Source organism: Varanus komodoensis, unplaced genomic scaffold (genome assembly GCF_004798865.1).
Source record: "Varanus komodoensis strain SLA01 unplaced genomic scaffold, ASM479886v1 scaffold6_2, whole genome shotgun sequence".
Taxonomy (NCBI): domain Eukaryota; kingdom Metazoa; phylum Chordata; class Lepidosauria; order Squamata; family Varanidae; genus Varanus; species Varanus komodoensis.
In genome coordinates this window covers 4,223,996-4,243,845 of record NW_025336346.1, presented here as the reverse complement: position 1 = coordinate 4,243,845, position 19,850 = coordinate 4,223,996, and the positions used below count along the sequence as shown (strand labels likewise).

Sequence of the window (19,850 nt, the reverse complement as noted above, 5' to 3'; positions counted from 1 at the left end):
TGAACAGTTCAGCCAACACCATCCAGAGAAAGGCTCAGCAGTGATTGCTATCTTCATACCCAGTTGCCCTGGCTTCCCAGAAGTATCCAAACAATCACTGCAGAAACAGCACTAAAAGCTCCCTCCATCTTATTCAGCAGACTCTTTTAATGCCTACCTGCATCCTACTACACAGGCATGACTGAGCTCAGAACAATGCAAAATTTTGAAAGAAAGTGGAGCGCTCTTTAGATTCAAAATGGAGTCTGGTCAATAATTACATGGGAGTGAAGTTAACATCATGGATGCTTTATGTGGACCAGAAGTCATGCACCAATAAAGAGAATGATGAATGAAAACATATGCACAGAGGGATAGGCACAACATGCTTTCTCCAAGAAAGGCAGGTTGCTCACCTGTAACTGTCATTCTTCAAGTGGCCATCTGTGCATCACACGTATGGGTGCTGCGCCTGCACAGTGCCTGCAGCTGGGAAGATTTAAAAGCTTAATGGTTTTGGCGGGAACTCCGCACCCCTCCCCATCATAGTATAAGAAGGCAGAGTGTCCGCCATTTTCCCAGTGTATTGAAGACCAACCGTTCTCCCACAAGTGGAAGTGAAGAGCATCACATATCAAGTGTTTAAAGTGTGTGTAAGCATATATGTACATGAAGATACACCCCATGGATCCGTAACCAAGCAGAACACGATGCCGTAAAAACCCAGTCACCAACACCAAGTGGGGCGGATAGGTTGTGTGAATGCACAGATGGCCACTCGAAGAATAGTTACAGGTGAGCAACCTGCCTTTCTTCGTCATGGCCTCTGTGCATCACACATATGGGTGATTAGCAAGCTTACCAGACCTGGAAGCAGGATGGTGTCGTCACTTGCAGAACAGAAGGGAGGACTGTGCGACCAAAGGAGCAATCTTGTCTGGCACATACATCAAGGCGGTAGTGTCTGGCAAATGTGCAAGGGGTAGTCCAAGTGCCCGCCTTGCAAATATATAGCGGAATGCCTGCAGAGAAAGCAGAGGAAGCCGCAACAGCCCTCGTGGAATGGCCTCTGGGCATGACAGGCAAGTCGAGTTTAGAAAGTTGATAGGCCAGTTCAATGGTCTGAACAATCTACTTCGAGAGTCTTTGGGACCCAAAGGGGGACCCTTTGTCATGTTCGGAATACCTGATGAAAAGGCATCTGGTATTGTGAAAAGATTTCGTACGGGATCTGTAGAAGGCGAGGCATTGACGACCGTCAAGGGAGTGTAGTGAACGATCCACGGGCGTAGACGGAGTAGGAAAAAAGGCCGGTAAGACAATGTCCTGATTGACATGGAAGGGTGACACGACCTTCAGAAGGAATGCAGGATCAGTACGCAGAACGACCTTATCTTTATGAAAATTGAGATAAGGAGGGTCTATACGAAGTGCACAGAGTTCACTGGCCCTTCTAGCTGATGTGATAGCAACAAGGAAGGCAGTCTTCCATGACAAGAGACATAGGTTGGTAGTTGCCAAGGGCTCGAAAGGAGGTTTAATGAGCACTTAAAGGACAACGGAGAGACTCCATGTCGGGACAAATGATCCAACCAGTGGGTAGAGTTTCTGTAAGCCTCTAAGGAAGCGAAAAATAAGGACGTTAGAGAATACCAATGAGCTGGCCACCTGGCCACGGTAGTGAGAAATCGCGGCAATGTAAACCTTAATGGACGAAGGTTTAAGTCCCATCTGGTGTAAGGATAATAGAAATTGAAGAACATTTTCAATAGAAGCTGAATGGGCAATAAAGTGGTTGGTTTCAGCAAAAGTTGTAAAGTGCTTCCATTTGGCCTCATACAAGCAACAAGTCGTAGGTCTTAGCACAGACTGGAGAATGAATTGAATATCAGGATGGAGAGCGCTCGAGTCCAATGGAGAATTCGTCGGTATCGAAGAAGGATGAACTGCTGTATCCGAGCACCACCGGGCCAGTGTTGAATCCGACAGTACTGTCAGTACCGAGGAAGTAACAGGACCTATCAAATGAGCCAGGCTGTCAGATTGAGCGAATGAAGGTACGGTTGCCATACTGCCTCGTTCTGCTGATGTATGAGATGAGGTATGCAAGGCAGTCACTGGAAAGTGTTGTCTAGCAGACGGAGAACAGTAGGAAACCAGGGTTGGCGAGGCCACCAGGGAGTGACGAGAATTCCCTGGGCCTCGCTGAGGGTGATCTTGGCAAGAGTTCTTGTAATGAGCGGTATTGGAGGAAACGCGTAGAAGAATGTGTTTGTCCATGGAATCATCAGAGCATCCACTCTCGAGCCAGGACCAATCCCCACTTGGGAGCAGTAGGCTTTGCAGACCACATTTGCATAAGTGGCAAATAGGTCTATGTCTGGAGGGCCTCATGTCTAAAAAAGGTGATGACAGACTTGAAAATCCAACTCCCATTTGTTGGTCGTCGACATCTGTCTTCTGAGAGCATCTTCCTCCTCATTGTTGGTGCCAGCTAGGTGAACGGCAAAAGGGGAATTTCCCTCCGAATGCACGAGTCCCACAGTCTCAATGGTAGATGAGCGAGGGAGGCAGACTTTGTTCCGCCCTGTCTGTTGTTATAGAACACAGTCACAATGTTGTCGGAGGTCACTTGAATGAAGGGTATTCTCGAATGACCGAAAGGCCTTGAAGACTGCCAGGAGTTCTAGATTGTTGATGTGTCTGGCAGCCTCGTGGTCGTCCCAAGTGCCCTGAGTGCGAAGACCGGCACCAAGTGCTCCCCAACCATGAGAGAGGCATCGGTGAATAGAGGCAATGCTGGATGAGGTGGACGGAATGGAATTCCGAGAGACAGATTGCTTTGTACAGTCCACCATGACAGAGTCTGAGGAACAGAGGATGGGAGATGGAAGAGGTCAGTGTGGTGAGTCTTGTTGTGGGTGGAAGAGGCTGTTGAACAAGAGTTGGAGGGGCCTCATCCGTAGTCTGGCATATGGAGCCACAGAGACTGTGGAAACCATGGGGCTTCTGTATAGACAGTGCTGGAACAGTTCTGTCCATGTGGATTCGATGAATGAATGAACAAAGCTTCTTCTGCCATTCTTGAGGGAGGAAGGCTCTCGCAATCATGGAATCAAGACGGGCTCCGATGAAACTGATGATCTGTGAAGGAACAAGGCATGATTTGTCATAATTATTACATAGTCCCAAGTCATCCAAAGGGGTGCATGTAGTCTGAATCGCTGATCGAAGGCCTTCTCTGGACAAGGAGACAATCAACCAGTCATCAAGGTAAGGGTATACTTGGATTCCCTGAAGCAGGAGGTGTGCATACACCAGGGCCATGCATTTGGTGAAGACCCTTCGAGCAGTAGCCAGTCTGAATGGTGAAACATTGTATTCAAACAGATCGGAACCAACTGTTGAATTGCCACCTGCATCGCCTCCTTGGTGAAGATGCGAGCCAGGTCCCTCTGCTACTCCGGGAGTGACGCTGTAATATTCTCCAGTTTCTGCATAAGGAAATACTGGTAGTGAGCCAATGTTGCCTCATAATTGGAGATGCGGAGCCCGAGACCTGTGATGGCGTAAATATGGCAAGCCATCATGTTGATCTTTCGCCCTTCCTTCTTGCAAGGAGTGGAGTGTTCTCTCAACTCGTGACCCTGGGACGACTCCACAACGATTGAGTTAGGCTTCGGGTGACACAGGAGAAATGAAATGTCCTGTTATTGGATACATAGATTCATATCGCCGTGAAGTCGGCTGCGGCTGGTTGGGGAACTTTCACAATTCCATCATTGCCTGGCAGAGCATCGTGATGAGTGGCAGAATGATGGCAGCGGACTGTTCTCTCTTCACGATATTATAGAAGTTGTCGGTACTGGGATCAAAGCAGTGCTGGGCCTCGATCTCCAATGACCCAGCCAAACTTGCCATTAGTTCCCCAAAAGTTGAATACGACTCCTCGGGTGAGCTGGGACCCTGTGTAGTCATCACCGCGTCTGGTGAGGACGACACTCCATCCAGATCCTCCAACTCTGAATCATAATGGAGCGGAGGACTGGAGGAGGAGTCGGCCAGCGAGGAAGGGTGCTTGGTCTGAACTGCTGCAGATGTCGATGGAGTGTCCCTCAGGACCAGAGACAGTTTATGCTGGTGTACCGATGGATAATATCCATAGGGTGCATAGTTGTCCCATGGTTCACGATGGGTGGACCCATACAGCCCTTGCACCCAGTCTCCGGAAGGACGGATGGAAGCACACTGCTGGTACCGCACCTGCTGAGGTGGGACCCTCGGGGAAACCTCAGGCAAAGGCTGCAGGGTGGGCGAGCGTGCCATCAGAGGAGCCATCTGTGGAGAGTCCCGGATCTCTATGTCAGAAATTGATCCCAGTATGGCAGCCTCCAGACTATCTGGTGAGGACAAGACTGAAGGGATGACCCTTTGCGGGGCCCTGGTGGGGTCACCTGCATAGCCAGTTGAAGAGCTGGGCCGGTCGGTGTTGATGTGACACGGCCATTGGGACCGACGGGGCAGATGATCCTGAATCATGCTGACAGGGCTGGTCGGCCTTCTTGGTCTTATGGGCCGTCTTGTCTGCCCTGTCCTTCTTAGGCTTCTTATGGCTCGAGGACTTGTCAGATCTGCTGTGCTTCATCTTCTCCTTTTGTTTGTGAGGAGACTTAGGGCGAGGCGGAGGGGCAGCCAAAGAGGAAGGCTGAGCAGCGGATTGGGCTGCCATTTGATCAGATGTGACCAAAGCCTGGTCCCAGAGAAGCCTGCACAGGTGGTTCTCCCAGTTTTTTCGTGCCTGCTTGGTGAAGGCCTGGCAATGGCCGCACTTATCAATCCTGTGACCTTCTTCAAGGCAGAGAAGGTACAGGTCGTGCGGATCAGTGCAGGACATCTTGACCCCACACTGGGAACACTTGCGGAAAGCCGCACACTGAGCCATCGAGATGAAAGGAGAAGATAGCAAAGTCAAGAAATGTAAGAAGAGAATAAACTTTATTTTAAAAAAAATTGGGGGGGAAAGGGAAAAAAGGGGGAATTGGAACAAACTTCTAACAGGGAGGGATGAATAACTTGGAAATCTTAACAAGAAAGCTAAGAGAACAAGAACAGTTCAAAAAGGAATCAAGATACAACAGTAGCTATGGACTGAAAGACAAAAGGCTCAAGGCACTGCGAACGACAGTTGCAAGAAGACTGGGGAAATAGCGGGCACTCCGCCGTCTTATACTAGTGGTGGTGGGGGGGTGGAGTTCCCATCAAAATCATTAAGCTTTCAAATCTTCCCGGCTATAGGCATTGTGCAGGCGCAGCACCCATATGTGTGATAAACAGAGGTCACGACAAAGAATATCTGTTTTCAAAGCTCTGAAATAGAAGACTTTTCATGATTCCAAAAAGGTCTACAGATCAATGCACTCCCTTTTGGGGGGGATTATGGCCATCATATGGAGTTTTCCAGGCCGTAGTGCGCTGTTATACTGCCCAATGAAGATCCCACAACTTTCTCTTAAGATACCAAAACATGGATCAGGTGAGAGTTATCTTACCACTCCATGATGATGAGGAGGCATCTCTTCCCATGATGTATATTTTCATAAACATCCAGGATGTGAACAATATGGGGACAGCCTGAAGCCCTCCAATGATGATCCACCTCTTGTCGTGCTTTTGGACTGTCATATAAGAGCTGCAAAGCAAAGAGGAGTACAATCAAACCTGCCTTTCAGCTACAATCCTTAGAATTCTCAAGGTCAAGAAATGTAACAAATACAGAAGCACAGAGCAAATTTTCTTAATTTTTCCAGAACAGCTGTGGACATCTAGCTCAGAAGTTGCTGTACTTGGGAGGAAGAATTTTCAGCAAACAGTATCTTCCATACTGGAGTAGAATAGCCCTAAGATGCTAGCTCTTGCCTACAGCTTTTCAAAATTGCTTAAACCTAGAGACCCTTTTAGGGTTCATATTGAAAAGGAGCATTCTGCAGATCTCTCTCCAAAGTACCACACTTTGCCCAATGTGGAGAAGCCAGCAAACCTTCTGCAAAAGACTTAAAAGCATTAACCACAAAGCATGGGGATTGGGAGAACAACTGTAGGTCTTCTTCCTGACAAAAGCAACACCTAATTTGAATGGAGTCAGACATTTCTGCTTTCCACACAACACAATGAAAGTTTGTTTCTCTTTCTCTGCATTCTAGCCAGCACAAAAACTAGCAACTGCAAGTAATACTCCAGGGCCTTAAAGCAACCAAGGATTGTTAAATACACAGTGACTGTATGAATATGCTTCCTGAATGCTAAATCAACCTCATGCATTCCAGGGTCACTGCCTACAATTCTATGCTTCAGCCTCACTATGCTCCACAACTTTATTATGAAGTGTCTACTAACAGTGACCATCTAAATACATCAAGCCTTCCTCCATCACAAGAAGTCTCTACTGAGAGACCAGTCCCCCAAATTATTATTGGACAATACTCTGAGAAGTATGTCTATATTTTTTCAACAATTACTGTTCGATTAAATATACTCTCTCCTAACAGGGAGGAAAATACCCACCTCTCAGAAACCCAAATTCTTTGCCAAATAAAGCTGAATTCTACAACTTGTAGAAATGTTAAGCATGGGAAGGATAATAAGAAGGAAATGGAAATATTCCCCCCTGGAAACATGTTGTCTTATATAGCCAGTCTTCTTAGTCCTGAGATTACTCTGGGCATCATCCCACATACTTTCAAACACATCTTTATAGCTGTGTTTATAAAGCTTATAAAACACAGCTTAATGCGGCTGTGTTTAAGCTGCATTAAAAGGGAAAAAAGCAAGTTAAGATTCTCATGAAATCAACTCCTATGTCCTGTAATCCACTCCATGTTTATTCTTATGTGGAGTCATGGATTTGAATGCAGATTTACTCATACTTGAAATCAATGGTATTTAAACTAGTCATGACTTCAGTGGCTCCAATCTAAGAAAGAGCAAGCCTGGATCCAACCCATGCAAAGCCCTAGGGTTAAATAAAATTGTCTAGCTAGAATCCAAGGGAGGCTTCACAACAGCTTATTTTGCTACAGAAACCTACAGCCAGAAAGGGCAGGCATGTATATTGTACAGTCACCTATTCACCTATTCAATCCATCACATATGTTTATTTTATAAATATATTTTGTTATTTGTTTTTTGGCACCACGTGAAGACCTTTTTATTCAAATGTTATTTTAATTGTTAATATTATTAATTCATTTTATTCTTTGGCCAGGGTGACCTAATTTATATTGTTAATTTATATTATTCTATTGAAGTTTATTTATGGTTGTGAGCCGCCCCAAGGCTTTGGCGAATGGGGCAGCATAGAAGTCTCCTAAATAAATAAATGAATAAATAAATAATTTTGGAATAAATATAACACAATTGTCTACTGTAACTCATTTATTTAATTTGCTGTAAAAAGTATCACTTTATGTAATGTATTCATGTTGATGTAATTATTTGTACACTTTGTGTAATGAACTGAATGTGTAACCAAGTGATTCACTAATAGCTATATTAAAAGAAGTAATCATTTATTAAACTATGAAGACATGGCTTAGGAGGCCACAGAAAGTCCAATAAAAACTTGTATAACATTGCACACCGTAACCATGCTAGAGCAATGAGAAATAATAGACTGAAGCTCAGTCAAGACAAGACTGAGATAACAGTATTGTGAAGAAGTTCTTCTGCTGAATGGAAGATGTTCAGCCTGTTTTAGATGGGGTTGTATTCCTCCAGAAGGAACAGGTTCATAGCATAACGGTTTCTCTGGAGCCTGTATTGTCAATTGAAGCTCAGCTGGCCTCGGTAGCACAACTACCTTCTACTAGCTTCAACTGGTGGCCCAGATAACCTATTCTGTGGACAGGGATAACATGGCTGGAGTAATCTATGCTCTGTTAACCTCCAAGTTAGAACACTGCAATGCATTCTGTGTGGGGCTGCCTTTGAAGAAGTTTCTGCTTGTACAAAATGCAGTGGCCAGAACTATAACAGAGGCCACAAGATCTGAACATATACTATTGTATATAATCAGCTTGTACAAACTGCCTGTATGTTTCTGAGCCCAATTCAACATGCTGGTTTTGATTTATTAAGCCTTACAAGGTTCAGGACTGTACTGGAGGAGCACCCTTTCTAATGTGAACCCACCATACACTATGATCTTCATCTGAGACCCTCCCTTCAGGTGTCTCCTCCAAGTGAGGTGCTGTGCCGAATATTTTCACCAGTGAGGCCCATCAGCTGTCAACATTATCTTTTCACCACCATGTTAAATCTTCCCCCTATTCCCAGACATTAAGAGAGCATAGGACTTCTTAATGCTTCCTGAGATTGTTGCTGGTATATTTTTTAAACCATTGCGTAAGGTTTAATTTTATTTTTTTATTTTTGCACATTAATGGTTATATATAATGCTATCATACATCTCCCAGAAAGCTCTGGATATTGTGCAGTACAGAATGTAATGAATGAATGAATGTATGACCATGTGCAGTTCTCTCTATATGTGGAGATTATCGGTGTAGGAAAAATATCTGTTCATGGGACAATGGAGCAGGGTAGGGCTATCTGATGTTAGGTGCTCTGCATGCCTATGAGATGAAAGAACACAATTGCTGGAGTATGACAAATATACACAGAGAGAAAGGAAGCAAGAACTGTTTCACACAGTACTTTCTTTGACACTGAAATGCATCCCACAATTCTATTATATTTATTCAAAATAAGTCCCACTGAGTTCAGTAGGATTTGCTCCCAGATACAGTGGTACCTTGGCTCACAAACTTAATCCATTCCAGGACTCTGATCATGACCCAAATTGGTTGTGAGCCAAGTTAAATTTCCCCATAAGTTTCAATGTAAATAAGGTTAATCCATTCTGTAACTATTTTTTTTAAATCAGAAAAATGTGAAGCAAAGTGTCAAAGAACAACAGAGATCGCGGCCATCTCCCCCCCCACCCATCCTGAGCAGGAGCGCGGCAATCTCCTCCCTCTAGCACGGCCGTGATCATGTCTGTCATCTCTGCACGCACCGTCATAGCGGTGCGCTGGGGTGGGGGAGAGATGGGTGCGAACACGGGCGTGGTCGGGGGGAGAGACGGGCACAATCCTGCTGGCAGGAGAGATGGCTGAGATTGCAGTTGCACTCATGCAGGAAAGACGGGCGTGATCTCAGCCATCTCCCCATTCGGGGGGGGGGGGGGGAGATGGCCGCAATTGCGGTCACCACCCAATGTGGAGTTCACAACCTGAGTCAATTTTTTAATGATATTTTTGTTCGCGACCCAATTTGGTCGTAAACTAAGGCATCCGTGTGCTGAGGTACCACTGTATTTGAAAACTTAGCACACAATCTTATAGGAGTGCCTTTAACCTTCTAAATTCAAAGGACTACAGTTAGCCTATGCAGATTTAGAGCACTACAAAAGCAAAGGTAACTTCACACTCCTCTGGCCCTATAAAACAACTATACAGTTCATTTCAGTCATCTAACTATGGCACTTCAAAGGGAGAGAAAAGAGGGCTGAGGCACTGTATCTTGACAAAGCTGGTCTCCCCCCACACCTGGCAGCCCTCCAAATGCCCACTAATGCCCGCTTCTCCGAGTTTGTTTTGTGACCTCATAGAAGTGACCAGCATAGTTCTTTCCATGTCATCTCTGAGGTGGCGATCCATGCTCAGTGCTCATAATCTGAAGAATACTGTAGTCTCCTGGACCTAACCTTAGGGGACCACAGAATAATTCTGTTAGCCTGGTAAAAGAAAGCATTGCTTCTGACATAGGACAGCAAAGTGTGTGAGTACCTTCTTTGGCACAAGTAAAAAAGTGTGGTTAATTTTAGTAAGTGTGAAGCAATCCAAAGTCTTTTTGTCTTTCAAAAGAGCAGACACTTTTTTCTGCAGCAAGATTGCAGCAACATTCAGCAATACAAGGACATTCTGGCACATCTTAGAAATGTTCAAGGAAGTTTTATTTACTCTAGATTTATAAAGAACCTTGTTTTAAGCTTCCATTTTTATTCAAATTATGATAGCCACTTTGTTATTGCAGGGATGGACATATGCTTTAACACTTCTGCTTTCCTTCAACCAACAGAGTTCCTAAACGGCAAATACCTATTTTCAGCAACTACTTCAAGTAGACTGTTTTTCTAATATATGGGAGATTTTGTGTGCACACACCATACCATTTAGTTTTTTAAAAAGAGCCTTACCAAAGCTAGAATTCTACATTAAGGACATCAGTCTATCCAGGTATATTTCTACATAACAGCCTGTTCTATAATGGTGTGAATTTTCACTCTGACTTTTAGCATTTGGGCCTAACACTTAAAGTTCTAATTAAAATTGTATGGAGACACATGTATAATGAGGTCTAAATCACCCTGGTTTTAATCTCACCAAGGTTGCCATGGAATATTGCTGTTTTGAAGGCTGGCGATGTAACGTCATGGCCAGCACCATTTCAAGTATGGATACCTCAGTTCCTAGATAGGAACCACAGGTCAACTGTCCCTTCCTTTTCCATTTCTGAAGAATCCATTATTGCAGAACTAGTATCACTCAGGATCCTATGATTTTAGGATCATAGAAGATCTCTGACACCTGCTGCTCAGACATCTTCTGTTAGACATGGGCTTGACAACCGATTCCTAAAGGACCCTCACAGATGCAGGCTTTAAGTTCTGGTTCCTGTTATCCCCCTGGAAACAGAAAGGTGTTAATAAAAATCATGTTTTTTTTCCAGTGATGTGGGAGTCATAGGGTGCCGCTAATACACCATAAGGGCCCTCAAGTATCCTGTAGTTTGTGCAGTTCTCCATGAAGAGAATTCTGTGCAAGATTTACATAACCTTCTTTCTTTACCTAGCAATGGCAAGTTTTTGCAGTGTCATGTTCAATTTTAGGTGCAAAGCTTCAAAAAGTATCTTAGTTTTGTTTTGGCACATGATGTACCCCAAGACAAATAGTCCCAAGAGGGGATCTAAAGACATACTTCATATGCAACCTGGAACCCTGCAGATGCTCCCATAATTCCTAAACATTAACCATGCTGGCTGGGGCTTATAGAAATTTTAATCTAAAACATCTGGAAGAGTAATAACATAGTTGTTACTATAATTTAAGTAAAAATGAAAGCTTAAGTCCTTCAAGAATTTGCCTCGGTAACATAGGTCTAGTTTGCTGTAGTGTCTTCAGCCTGCCTCAATGTCTCACCTCAGCAACATGGGACTTCTTGATGGCTGTGGTGTGTTTCAGCTCTTGCACATTACAAGATTTGGTTTCTCTTGTATCTGGTCTTGCCGTGTTATCTCAGCAACACAGGTTTGCCTGCTAGCTGTGGTTCAGCTCCTGCATTTTGCCATGTATCCTGCCCAGTTATCCTGCCTCAAGATACCTGTTTGTCTTCCTATTCTTGACCCTTGACTTGTTCATGATCATGTCCTTGTTCTGCCCTGATACAGACTTCTACCTCCTGACCCTGGCCTGCTCTGTGACTATGATTTCGGCTTGCCAATAAACCTTGCTTTTAGACTTTGGACTCTGATTTGCCTGAAGTTCTTTTGCCCTGGTCCTGGTGCTTCTGACTTCTCTCCTGCCACCCATGCCCCAATCATACACTATGCCAGGGGATAAAAAGTTGATAAATAAATAAAACCTCTAAAGGAAATAGTTCTTAAATCAGACTCGTAACAGTGCCAAAGACCATGTTCTCTTCACAAAGAGGCATCAGTATTACCTGCTACTGTTTCCATGTTATATTGAGGTAGCGGAGAAAAGAACAAGGAGTCACAAAGGACACCCAAACTGGAAACAGAGGGGTCCCATGGGGATCAATGCACTCTGCAGGCCCAAAAGGCACACTAGTTGTAAAACAAGGAAACTACCAGAGGAGGGCACAACACAATTACTCCATGGTAGTAGGCAAGAAAATCCTCTTTGTTATCTAGAATGAATGTACTGTACATCCAGAGTTGCCCTGTGACACGCAACCTTTTCTGATCTCTACTTCAGCCCAGTACTTTCCTGCATATCTAATCATATTGCCCAATTTTTCCAGCCCTTGTCTCTCAATCATGTCATCTACCTGACTGTCCTACTTAAAATATTCTGCCTACCTCATGCCAACAGCTTTGTCCAGACTTTGCTATCCTTATGTTTCCTGTGACATTGATGATAGGCTGAAGTTATTGGTTTTGAATAATGAGGATTACCATCTTGCAATTTTACATGAAATGAATTATTGAATTTTATGCTGGCTCTTTTGGGTAACTTTATCATATGACTTATTTCCACTTGACTGAATTATTACAGTATGCAATTTTGGTAATATATATGGGATTGTAAAGCAGCTTCAAAACAGCACGGTAGAAATGGGGTACAAATGAAATAAAATGATGTTTCTGCAATGTATTTTATTTGGTACTAGGGATCAGCCTATTATTTTTGGTCTGAACTACTTAGAAGTCTTAACAACCATTCCCTTAGAATTTAAGTTTGTTGTAAAGCCACAGAGCTTCTGCTGGGAACATTCTCATTTTTACTCCAGCATCTTCCTCACACTTTACCATCTGAGCTGTTCAAAGCATTCGTCACAAGATTCTCCATCCTATCTGGATCCTTGTTTTAATGTGGTATTGTTAAGCTCCTTACTTGGAATATAATGCTGTAAATAATGGCTGGGTTCACACAACACAGCAAACAACACTGTGCTGTTTCCATGGCATGCAACTATTGCCTGAACGTACCAGTCTTATGATATGTAGTTACCCAGGCAATGTGGTTTCTACAATCCCTATTCCATCCTCCTGGCTTTACCCCAGCAGCCTTGCAACTGAAATTCCTGCTGTCCTTATTCTTGCCTATGGATCACAGCAGCCTCCTTCTCATTAGTTCATTGCAGTCCTCCCCCATCCCCCTCTCAAGTGTGTGTGCAGCACTTCCCAACAGCTCCACAGATTTTTGTTGAACGAAAATAAGTTTTGCCATTATTCCCCCCTTCTCCCTTCATGTATTTCATGCTGTCTCCCTGTTTCCAAGCAGAGAATTGGACACAACACAACTGGAATTGACAACAAAAGAGACCCGTAACAGTAAGATTTCACCATGGTTTTGTCTGTTGTACAAACCTACCCAAAGTCTCTAACATCTGGGGGACTTTCTTGATTGGACTGAAACATTCCTGTGTAGGTTTTTGGCTCATGTAAAATTTAGTTTAGGAGAGGTCCCAAGAGGGAATATCTCCACTGCTTGGGAACTTCCCCCTGCCTGAAGTTATTTTGCAAGCAGTAGTTAGTCTACCCAAGGTTATGGGAAACGGAGGCCCTGAAAAGGAACATCTCACTGCCCAGTGCCCTTATTCTTTTTAACTTGGATTTACCATGTCCTGAGTTGCCTTATCACATGTCCTTTGAAGATTCTGACAGAGGCCCTGTTGAATTTATCTTTGCGTCTTTTCTTTTAAATTGTATCTTGAATTGCCCAGAAAGGCAGGTTGCTCACCTGTAACTGTCGTTCTTCAAGTGACCATCTGTGCATTCACACGTATTGGTGCTGTGCCTGCGAAGTGCCGATAGCTGGGAAGATTTGAAAGCTTAACGGTTTTGGCGGGAACTCCATACCCTTCCCTGCCATGGTATAAGAGGGTGGAGTGCCCGCCATTTTCCCTGTCTACTGAAGACCAACTGTTCGCCCCCAAGCGAAAGCGAAAAATATTACACATCAAGTGTTTAAGACACTAAAGGTAAGTATAGTTGTACATGAAGATACACCCTACCAATCTGTAACCAAACGAAACATGGTACTGTAGAAACCCAGTCACCAACACCAAATGGGGGCAGCGGGTGAGTTGTGTGAATGCACAGATGGCCACTCAAAGAACAACAGTTACAGGTGAGCAACCTGCCTTTCTACATTGTGGCCTCTGTGCATCACACAGATGGGTGATTAGCAAGCTTACCAGACCCAGAGATGGGACGGTGTTGTCACTGAAGAACATAAGAAAGGACTGCGCAACCAAAGGAGCAATCCTGTCTGGCATGTACATCAAGGCGGTGATGTCCGGCAAATGTACAAGGGGTAGTCCAAGCTTTGCAAATATCATGAAGCAGGATGCCAGCAAAAGAAGTGGAGGAGGCTGCAACAGCCCTTGTGGAATGGCCTCTGGGCATGACAGGTAAGTCTAGTTTAGAGAGTTGATAGGCCAGTTCAATGGTCTGAACAATCCACTTCGAGAGTCTTTGGGATCTGATGGGGGACCCTCTGTCATGTTCAGAATACTTAATGAAAAGACGTCTGGTATTGCAGAAAGATTCTGTATGAGACCTGTAGAAGGCGAGGCATCAACGAACATCAAGGGAGTGTAGCGAGTGATCCTTGGGCATAGACGGAGTAGGAAAAATGGCTGGTAAGACAATGTCCTGATTGACAAGGAAGAGTGACACAACCTTCGGAAGGAATGCAGGGTCAGTACGCAGAACGACCTTCTCCTTATGAAAATTGAGATGACGGTCTATACGAAGTGTGCAAAGATCACTGGCCCTTCTAGCTGATGTGATAGCAACAAGGAAGGCAGTCTTCCATGACAAGAGACATAGGTTGGTAGTTGCCAACGGCTCAAAAGGAGGTTTGGTGAGCACTTGAAGGACAACAGGGAAGCTCCACGTCAGAACACTTGATCTAACCGGTGGCTGGAGATTCTGTAAGCCTCTAAGGAATTGACAAATAAGAACGTTAGAGAATACCAACGAGCTGGCCACCTGACCACGGTAGTGAGAAATCGCGGCAATGTAAACCTTAATGGATGAAGGTTTAAGTCTCATCTGGTATAAGAATAACAGAAATTGAAGAACATTCTCATTAGAAGCTGAATGAGCAATAAAGTGGTTGGTTTCAGCAAAAGATGTAAAATGTTTCCATTTAGCCGCATACAAGCAACGAGTCATAGGTCTTAACACAGACTAGAGAATGAATTGAATATCAGGATGTAGAGTGCTTGAATCCGATGGAGTATTCGTCGTTATTGAGGAAGGATGAACGGCTGTGTCCGGACACCACCAGGTCGGTGTCCAATCCGATAGTGCCGTCGGTACCGAGGGAGTAGTGTGACCTATCAAATGAGCCAGGCTGTCAGATTGAGCAAATGAAGGTCTGGATGCCGTACTGCCACATTCTGTTGAGTTATGACATGAGGTATGAGAGGCAGATGCTGAAAGGTATTGTCTGACAGACAGAGAATGGTAGGAAACCAGGGTTGGCAAGTCCACCAAGGAATGAATTCCCCGAGCCTTGTCGAGGGGGATGTTGGCGAGAGTTCTCATAATGAGCGGTATTGAAGGGAACGCATAAAAGAATGTGTTCATCCATGGAATCATCAGAGTGTCCCTTCTTGAACTGGGACCGACACCCGCTCGGGAGCAACAGGCTTTGCAGACCGTATTTGTGTGAGAGTGGCAAATAGGTCTATGCCTGGAGGGCCCCAAGTCTGAAAAAGGTGATGACAGACCTGACGATCCAACTCCCATTCGTGGTTCGTCGCATCTGTCTGCTGAGGGCATCTGCCTCCTCGTTGTTGGTACCAGCTAGATGAATGGCGAGGAGGGTGATTTCCCTCGGAATGCACCAGTCCCACAGTCTCAGCACTAGATGAGCCAGGGAGGCAGATTCATTCCGCCCTGTTTGTTAATATAAAACATAGTCACAATGTTGTCGGAGGCCACCTGAATGATTTGGCCCTGAAGAGTATTCTTGAATGTCCGAAGGGCTTTGAAGACTGCCAGGAGTTCCAGGTAGTTGATGTGTCTGGCAGCCTCATGGTTGTTCCAAGTGCTCTGAGTGTGAAGACCGGCACACAGAGCTTCCCAATCCATGAGGGAGGCATCGGTGAATAGAGGCAATTCTGGATGAGGTGGACGGAATGGAATTCTGACAGACAGATTGCTTTGTACAGTCCACCATGATGGTCTGGAGAACGGAGACCGGGAGACAAAGAGGCCGGTGTGGTGAATCTCGTGACACAGTCACAATGTTGTCGGAAGTCACTTGAATGAAGGGTATTCTCGAATGACCGAAAGGCCTTGAAGACTGCCAGGAGTTCTAGATTGTTGATGTGTCTGGCAGCCTCGTGGTCATCCCAAGTGCCCTGAGTGCGAAGACCGGCACCAAGTGCTCCCCAACCCATGAGAGAGGCATCGGTGAATAGAGGCAATTCTGGATGAGGTGGACGGAATGGAATTCTGACAGACAGATTGCTTTGTACAGTCCACCATGACAGAGTCTGAGGAACAGAGGATGGGAGATGAAGAGGTCAGTGTGGTGAGTCTTGTTGTGGGTGGAAGAGGCTGTTGAACAAGAGTTGGAGGGGCCTCATCCGTAGTCTGGCATATGGAGCCACAGAGACTGTGGAAACCATGGGGCTTCTGTATAGACAGTGCTGGAACAGTTCTGTCCATGTGGATTCGACGAATGGATGAATGAAGATTCTCTTATCATCCTTGAAGGAAGGCTCTCACAGTTGTGAAATCGAGATGGAATCCAATGAAACTGATCTGTGAAGGAACAAGGCACAATTTTTCATAATTAATACATAGTCCCAAATCATCTAAGAGGGTGCATGTAGTCCAGATCGATGATCGAAGGCCTTCTCTAGATGAGGAGACGATCAACCAGTCATCAAGGTAAGGGTATACTTGGATTCCCTGAAGCAGGAGGTGTGCACACACCAGGGCCATGCATTTGGTGAAGACCGACGGAGCAGCAGCCAGTCTGAACAGTAAAATGTTTTATTCAAACAGGTTGGAACTGACCATAAACCGAAAAAGTTGCCTGTAAGACAGGTGGATGCTAACATGGAAATAAGCATCCCTTAAATCCAAGGAAGCGAACCAATCCTCTCTCCTGAGCAATGGAAGGATGTTTTGAAGGGTGGTCATCTGGAACTTCTTAGTTTTGATAAACCTGTTGACGCCATATAAGTCCAATATCGGGCAAAGACCACCATCCCGTTTCGGGACAGTAAAATATCTCGAGTAGAAACAGTGTAATCCCTCAGAGTGTCAGAGTTGTCGAACTGCTCCCTTACAAAGAAGTTGCTGAACTTCGTCTTTGAGAACCGATGATGGAGACATATATCAGATTGGTCCCAATGGGGGTACAGTATCAAACTCAATTCTATATCCGTCCTCCACGATGGATAGAACCCACTGATCAGATGTGATGGACTCCCAAATGGGGAGTCAACTTTGCAGTCGATCCCCAAAAGGAAGAGGGGAGGGTGGGTTCAGGAGAGGAGAAAAAGTTTGCTCAGCCCATCAGCACTGGTGCTTATCAGAATCCGGGGGCCGACGGCTCTGCTAATAGTGCTGCACTGGTTGTTTTCAGCACTGCTGACGAGGCTAAAATTGCTGCCGGCCAGAAAACTGCATGTATGGTTGATATCAGTAGGAGGGACAGGACCAAGACCACTTATGTCTGGATTGGTTGGAGACTTCCATACGCTGAGCTGTCACGTGGGATTTGTGGATGATCTTGAGCCTGTGGTCCATCCTGGCATTGAACTGTCCCAAGCCGTCAAAGGGCATGTTCTCTATGCAGCGCTTGGTCTCATCCAGAAAATTCCAGTTACGGAGCCAGGCATGGTGACGGAGGACTACAGCACCAACGAGGGCCCTCAAGTCCGAATCATAATGGAGCGGAGGACTGGAGCAGGAGTCGGCCGGCAAGAAGGGTGCCTGGTCTGAACTGCTACAGACTTTGATGGAGCATCCCTTAGGATCGGAGACAGTGTATGCTGGTGTACCGATAGATAATATCCATATGGCGCATTGTCGTCCCATGGTTCAAGATGGGCAGATCCATGCGGCGCTTGCACCCATTCTCTGGAGGGATGGATGGAAGCACACTGCTGGTACCGTACCTGCTGAGGCGGGGCCCTCAGGGAAGCCTCAGGCGAAGGCTGTGGGGTGGGCGAGCGTGCCATCAGAGGAGCCCTCTGTGGAGAGTCCCGGATCTCTCTGTTGGAAATCAGTCCCAGTATGGCTGCCTCCTGATGTTCTGGCGAGGACAAGACCAAAGGAGCAACCCGTTGCGGGGACCCTGGCAAGGTCACCTACATTGCTAGTTGGAGAGCCGGTCCAGTTGGTGTCGGTACCGACCGGGCAGATGATCCCGAATCACGGTAATGGGGCTGATCGGCCTTCTTGGTCTTGTGAGCCGCCTTGTCCTTCTTAGACTTCTTACGGCCCGAGGACTTGTCGGAACTGCTGTGCTTCCTCTTTTCCTTTTGTTTGTGAGGAGACTTTGAGAAGCATTTGACCTCCAGCAGAGTAGCACCATCAGCTGATGAGCAGGTTGGAGGAGCAGCCAAAGAGGAGGGCTGCACAGCGGATTGGGCCACCAGTTGATTAGATGAGACCAAGGCCTGGTCCCAGAGAAGCTTGCGCAGGTGGTTCTCCCATTTTTTTCATGCCTGCTTGGTGAAGGCCTGGCAATGGCTGCACTTATCGGTCCTGTGACCTTCTCCAAGGCAAAGAAGGCACAGGTTGTGTGGATCAGTGGGGGACATCTTGGCCCCGCACTGAGAACACTTGCAGAAAGCTGAACGCTGAGCCATCGAGACTGAAAAAGAGAAGATAGCAAAGACAAGAAATGTATAAGAGAATAAACTTTTTTGGTGGGGGGAGTAAGGATAAAAAGGGGGATGTGAAGAAAACTTCTAATGGGGAGGGATGAATAACTTAGAAATCTTAACAAGCTAAGAGATCAGAGAGCAACAGTTCAAAGGGGATCAAGATAAACAATATAGCTATGAACTGAGAGATGAAAGGCTTGAGGCACAGCAAACGGCAGTCGCAGGAAGACTGGGAATATGGCAGGCATTCCACCTTCTTACACTATGGGGGGGAAGTGCACGGAGTTCCTGCCAAAACTGTTAAGCTTTCAAATCTTCCTGGCTACAGGCACTGCGCAGGCGCAGCACCCATATGTATGATGCACAGAGGCCATGATGAAGAACATTGCCTTGCCTGGCTTTGTTTTGACCCATGATCTTACCTTGTATTTGGAACAGTAGGGATTCCAATTTGGGAAATGAGTGTAGGACTGATCTCTAACACGGTTATAAACATAGGGTTTTAAATAGTTTGTTGCATTAATTAATGGGTGTATAGCTGTTGCGGAACTATAAAATTTCTGGTGTGTAGCCATCAAGACTTCATCATGAAATTTGCTACAATAAAGAATTTTGCTGGCTTGAGTGTCCTGTGGCAGACTGCTATTAATATGTACCAGAAAGAATGGGCTCATGAGAATTAGTATTCAAATTTTGTGAACACCCACACAACTTCAGTTATTGGGCAGGATAGAAATGTGGCAAATAAATCTTTCCAAAGCTTCTCTTGCTCTTATGCCCAGGACCTGGTTTCTGGGTAGGAACAAGGGGAGAAGACAATGCCAAAGATAAGGTAGAGAAAAGTCTAAGTGAAGAGAAATGGGACCCCCACCTTGGAGATTTTATGGATCTTTTTCTATATATAAAGAGCTGGTTCTCAGGACTCCATCTTAGCATCAAGAGTTAGTGACCCTTCTCACCCAACATTTTTAAAAGAGAAAAGACAGTTTTGAAACACTTGTACACTTCATAAATATGCTCTAGTGGTTATACCCAGGTACAGAATTACTCATAAGTAGTGGTCCATTATGATAAACAAAAGAAAATTGTCAAAGCACCGCTACTATTTCTACTAACACCACAGGATTTGTTGTTACCACAGAATTCAGTGACAATAAGAACAAAGGTTCTTGTGGCTTCACAGTGTCAAGAGACAGATTTAT

The 19,850-nt window shown here is 45.2% G+C and overlaps 1 protein-coding gene across 1 annotated transcript in view; it reads right to left on the bottom strand.

Moving 5' to 3' along the window:
- MAPKAPK3 (MAPK activated protein kinase 3) overlaps positions 1 to 19,850 on the bottom strand; it is an 83,693-nt gene that overhangs the window by 15,557 nt on the left and 48,286 nt on the right. The window contains exon 3 of the mRNA XM_044451561.1: positions 5,529 to 5,668. Coding sequence (XP_044307496.1) covers positions 5,529 to 5,668 — 140 coding nt within the window. The remainder of the gene's footprint in view (positions 1 to 5,528; positions 5,669 to 19,850) is intronic.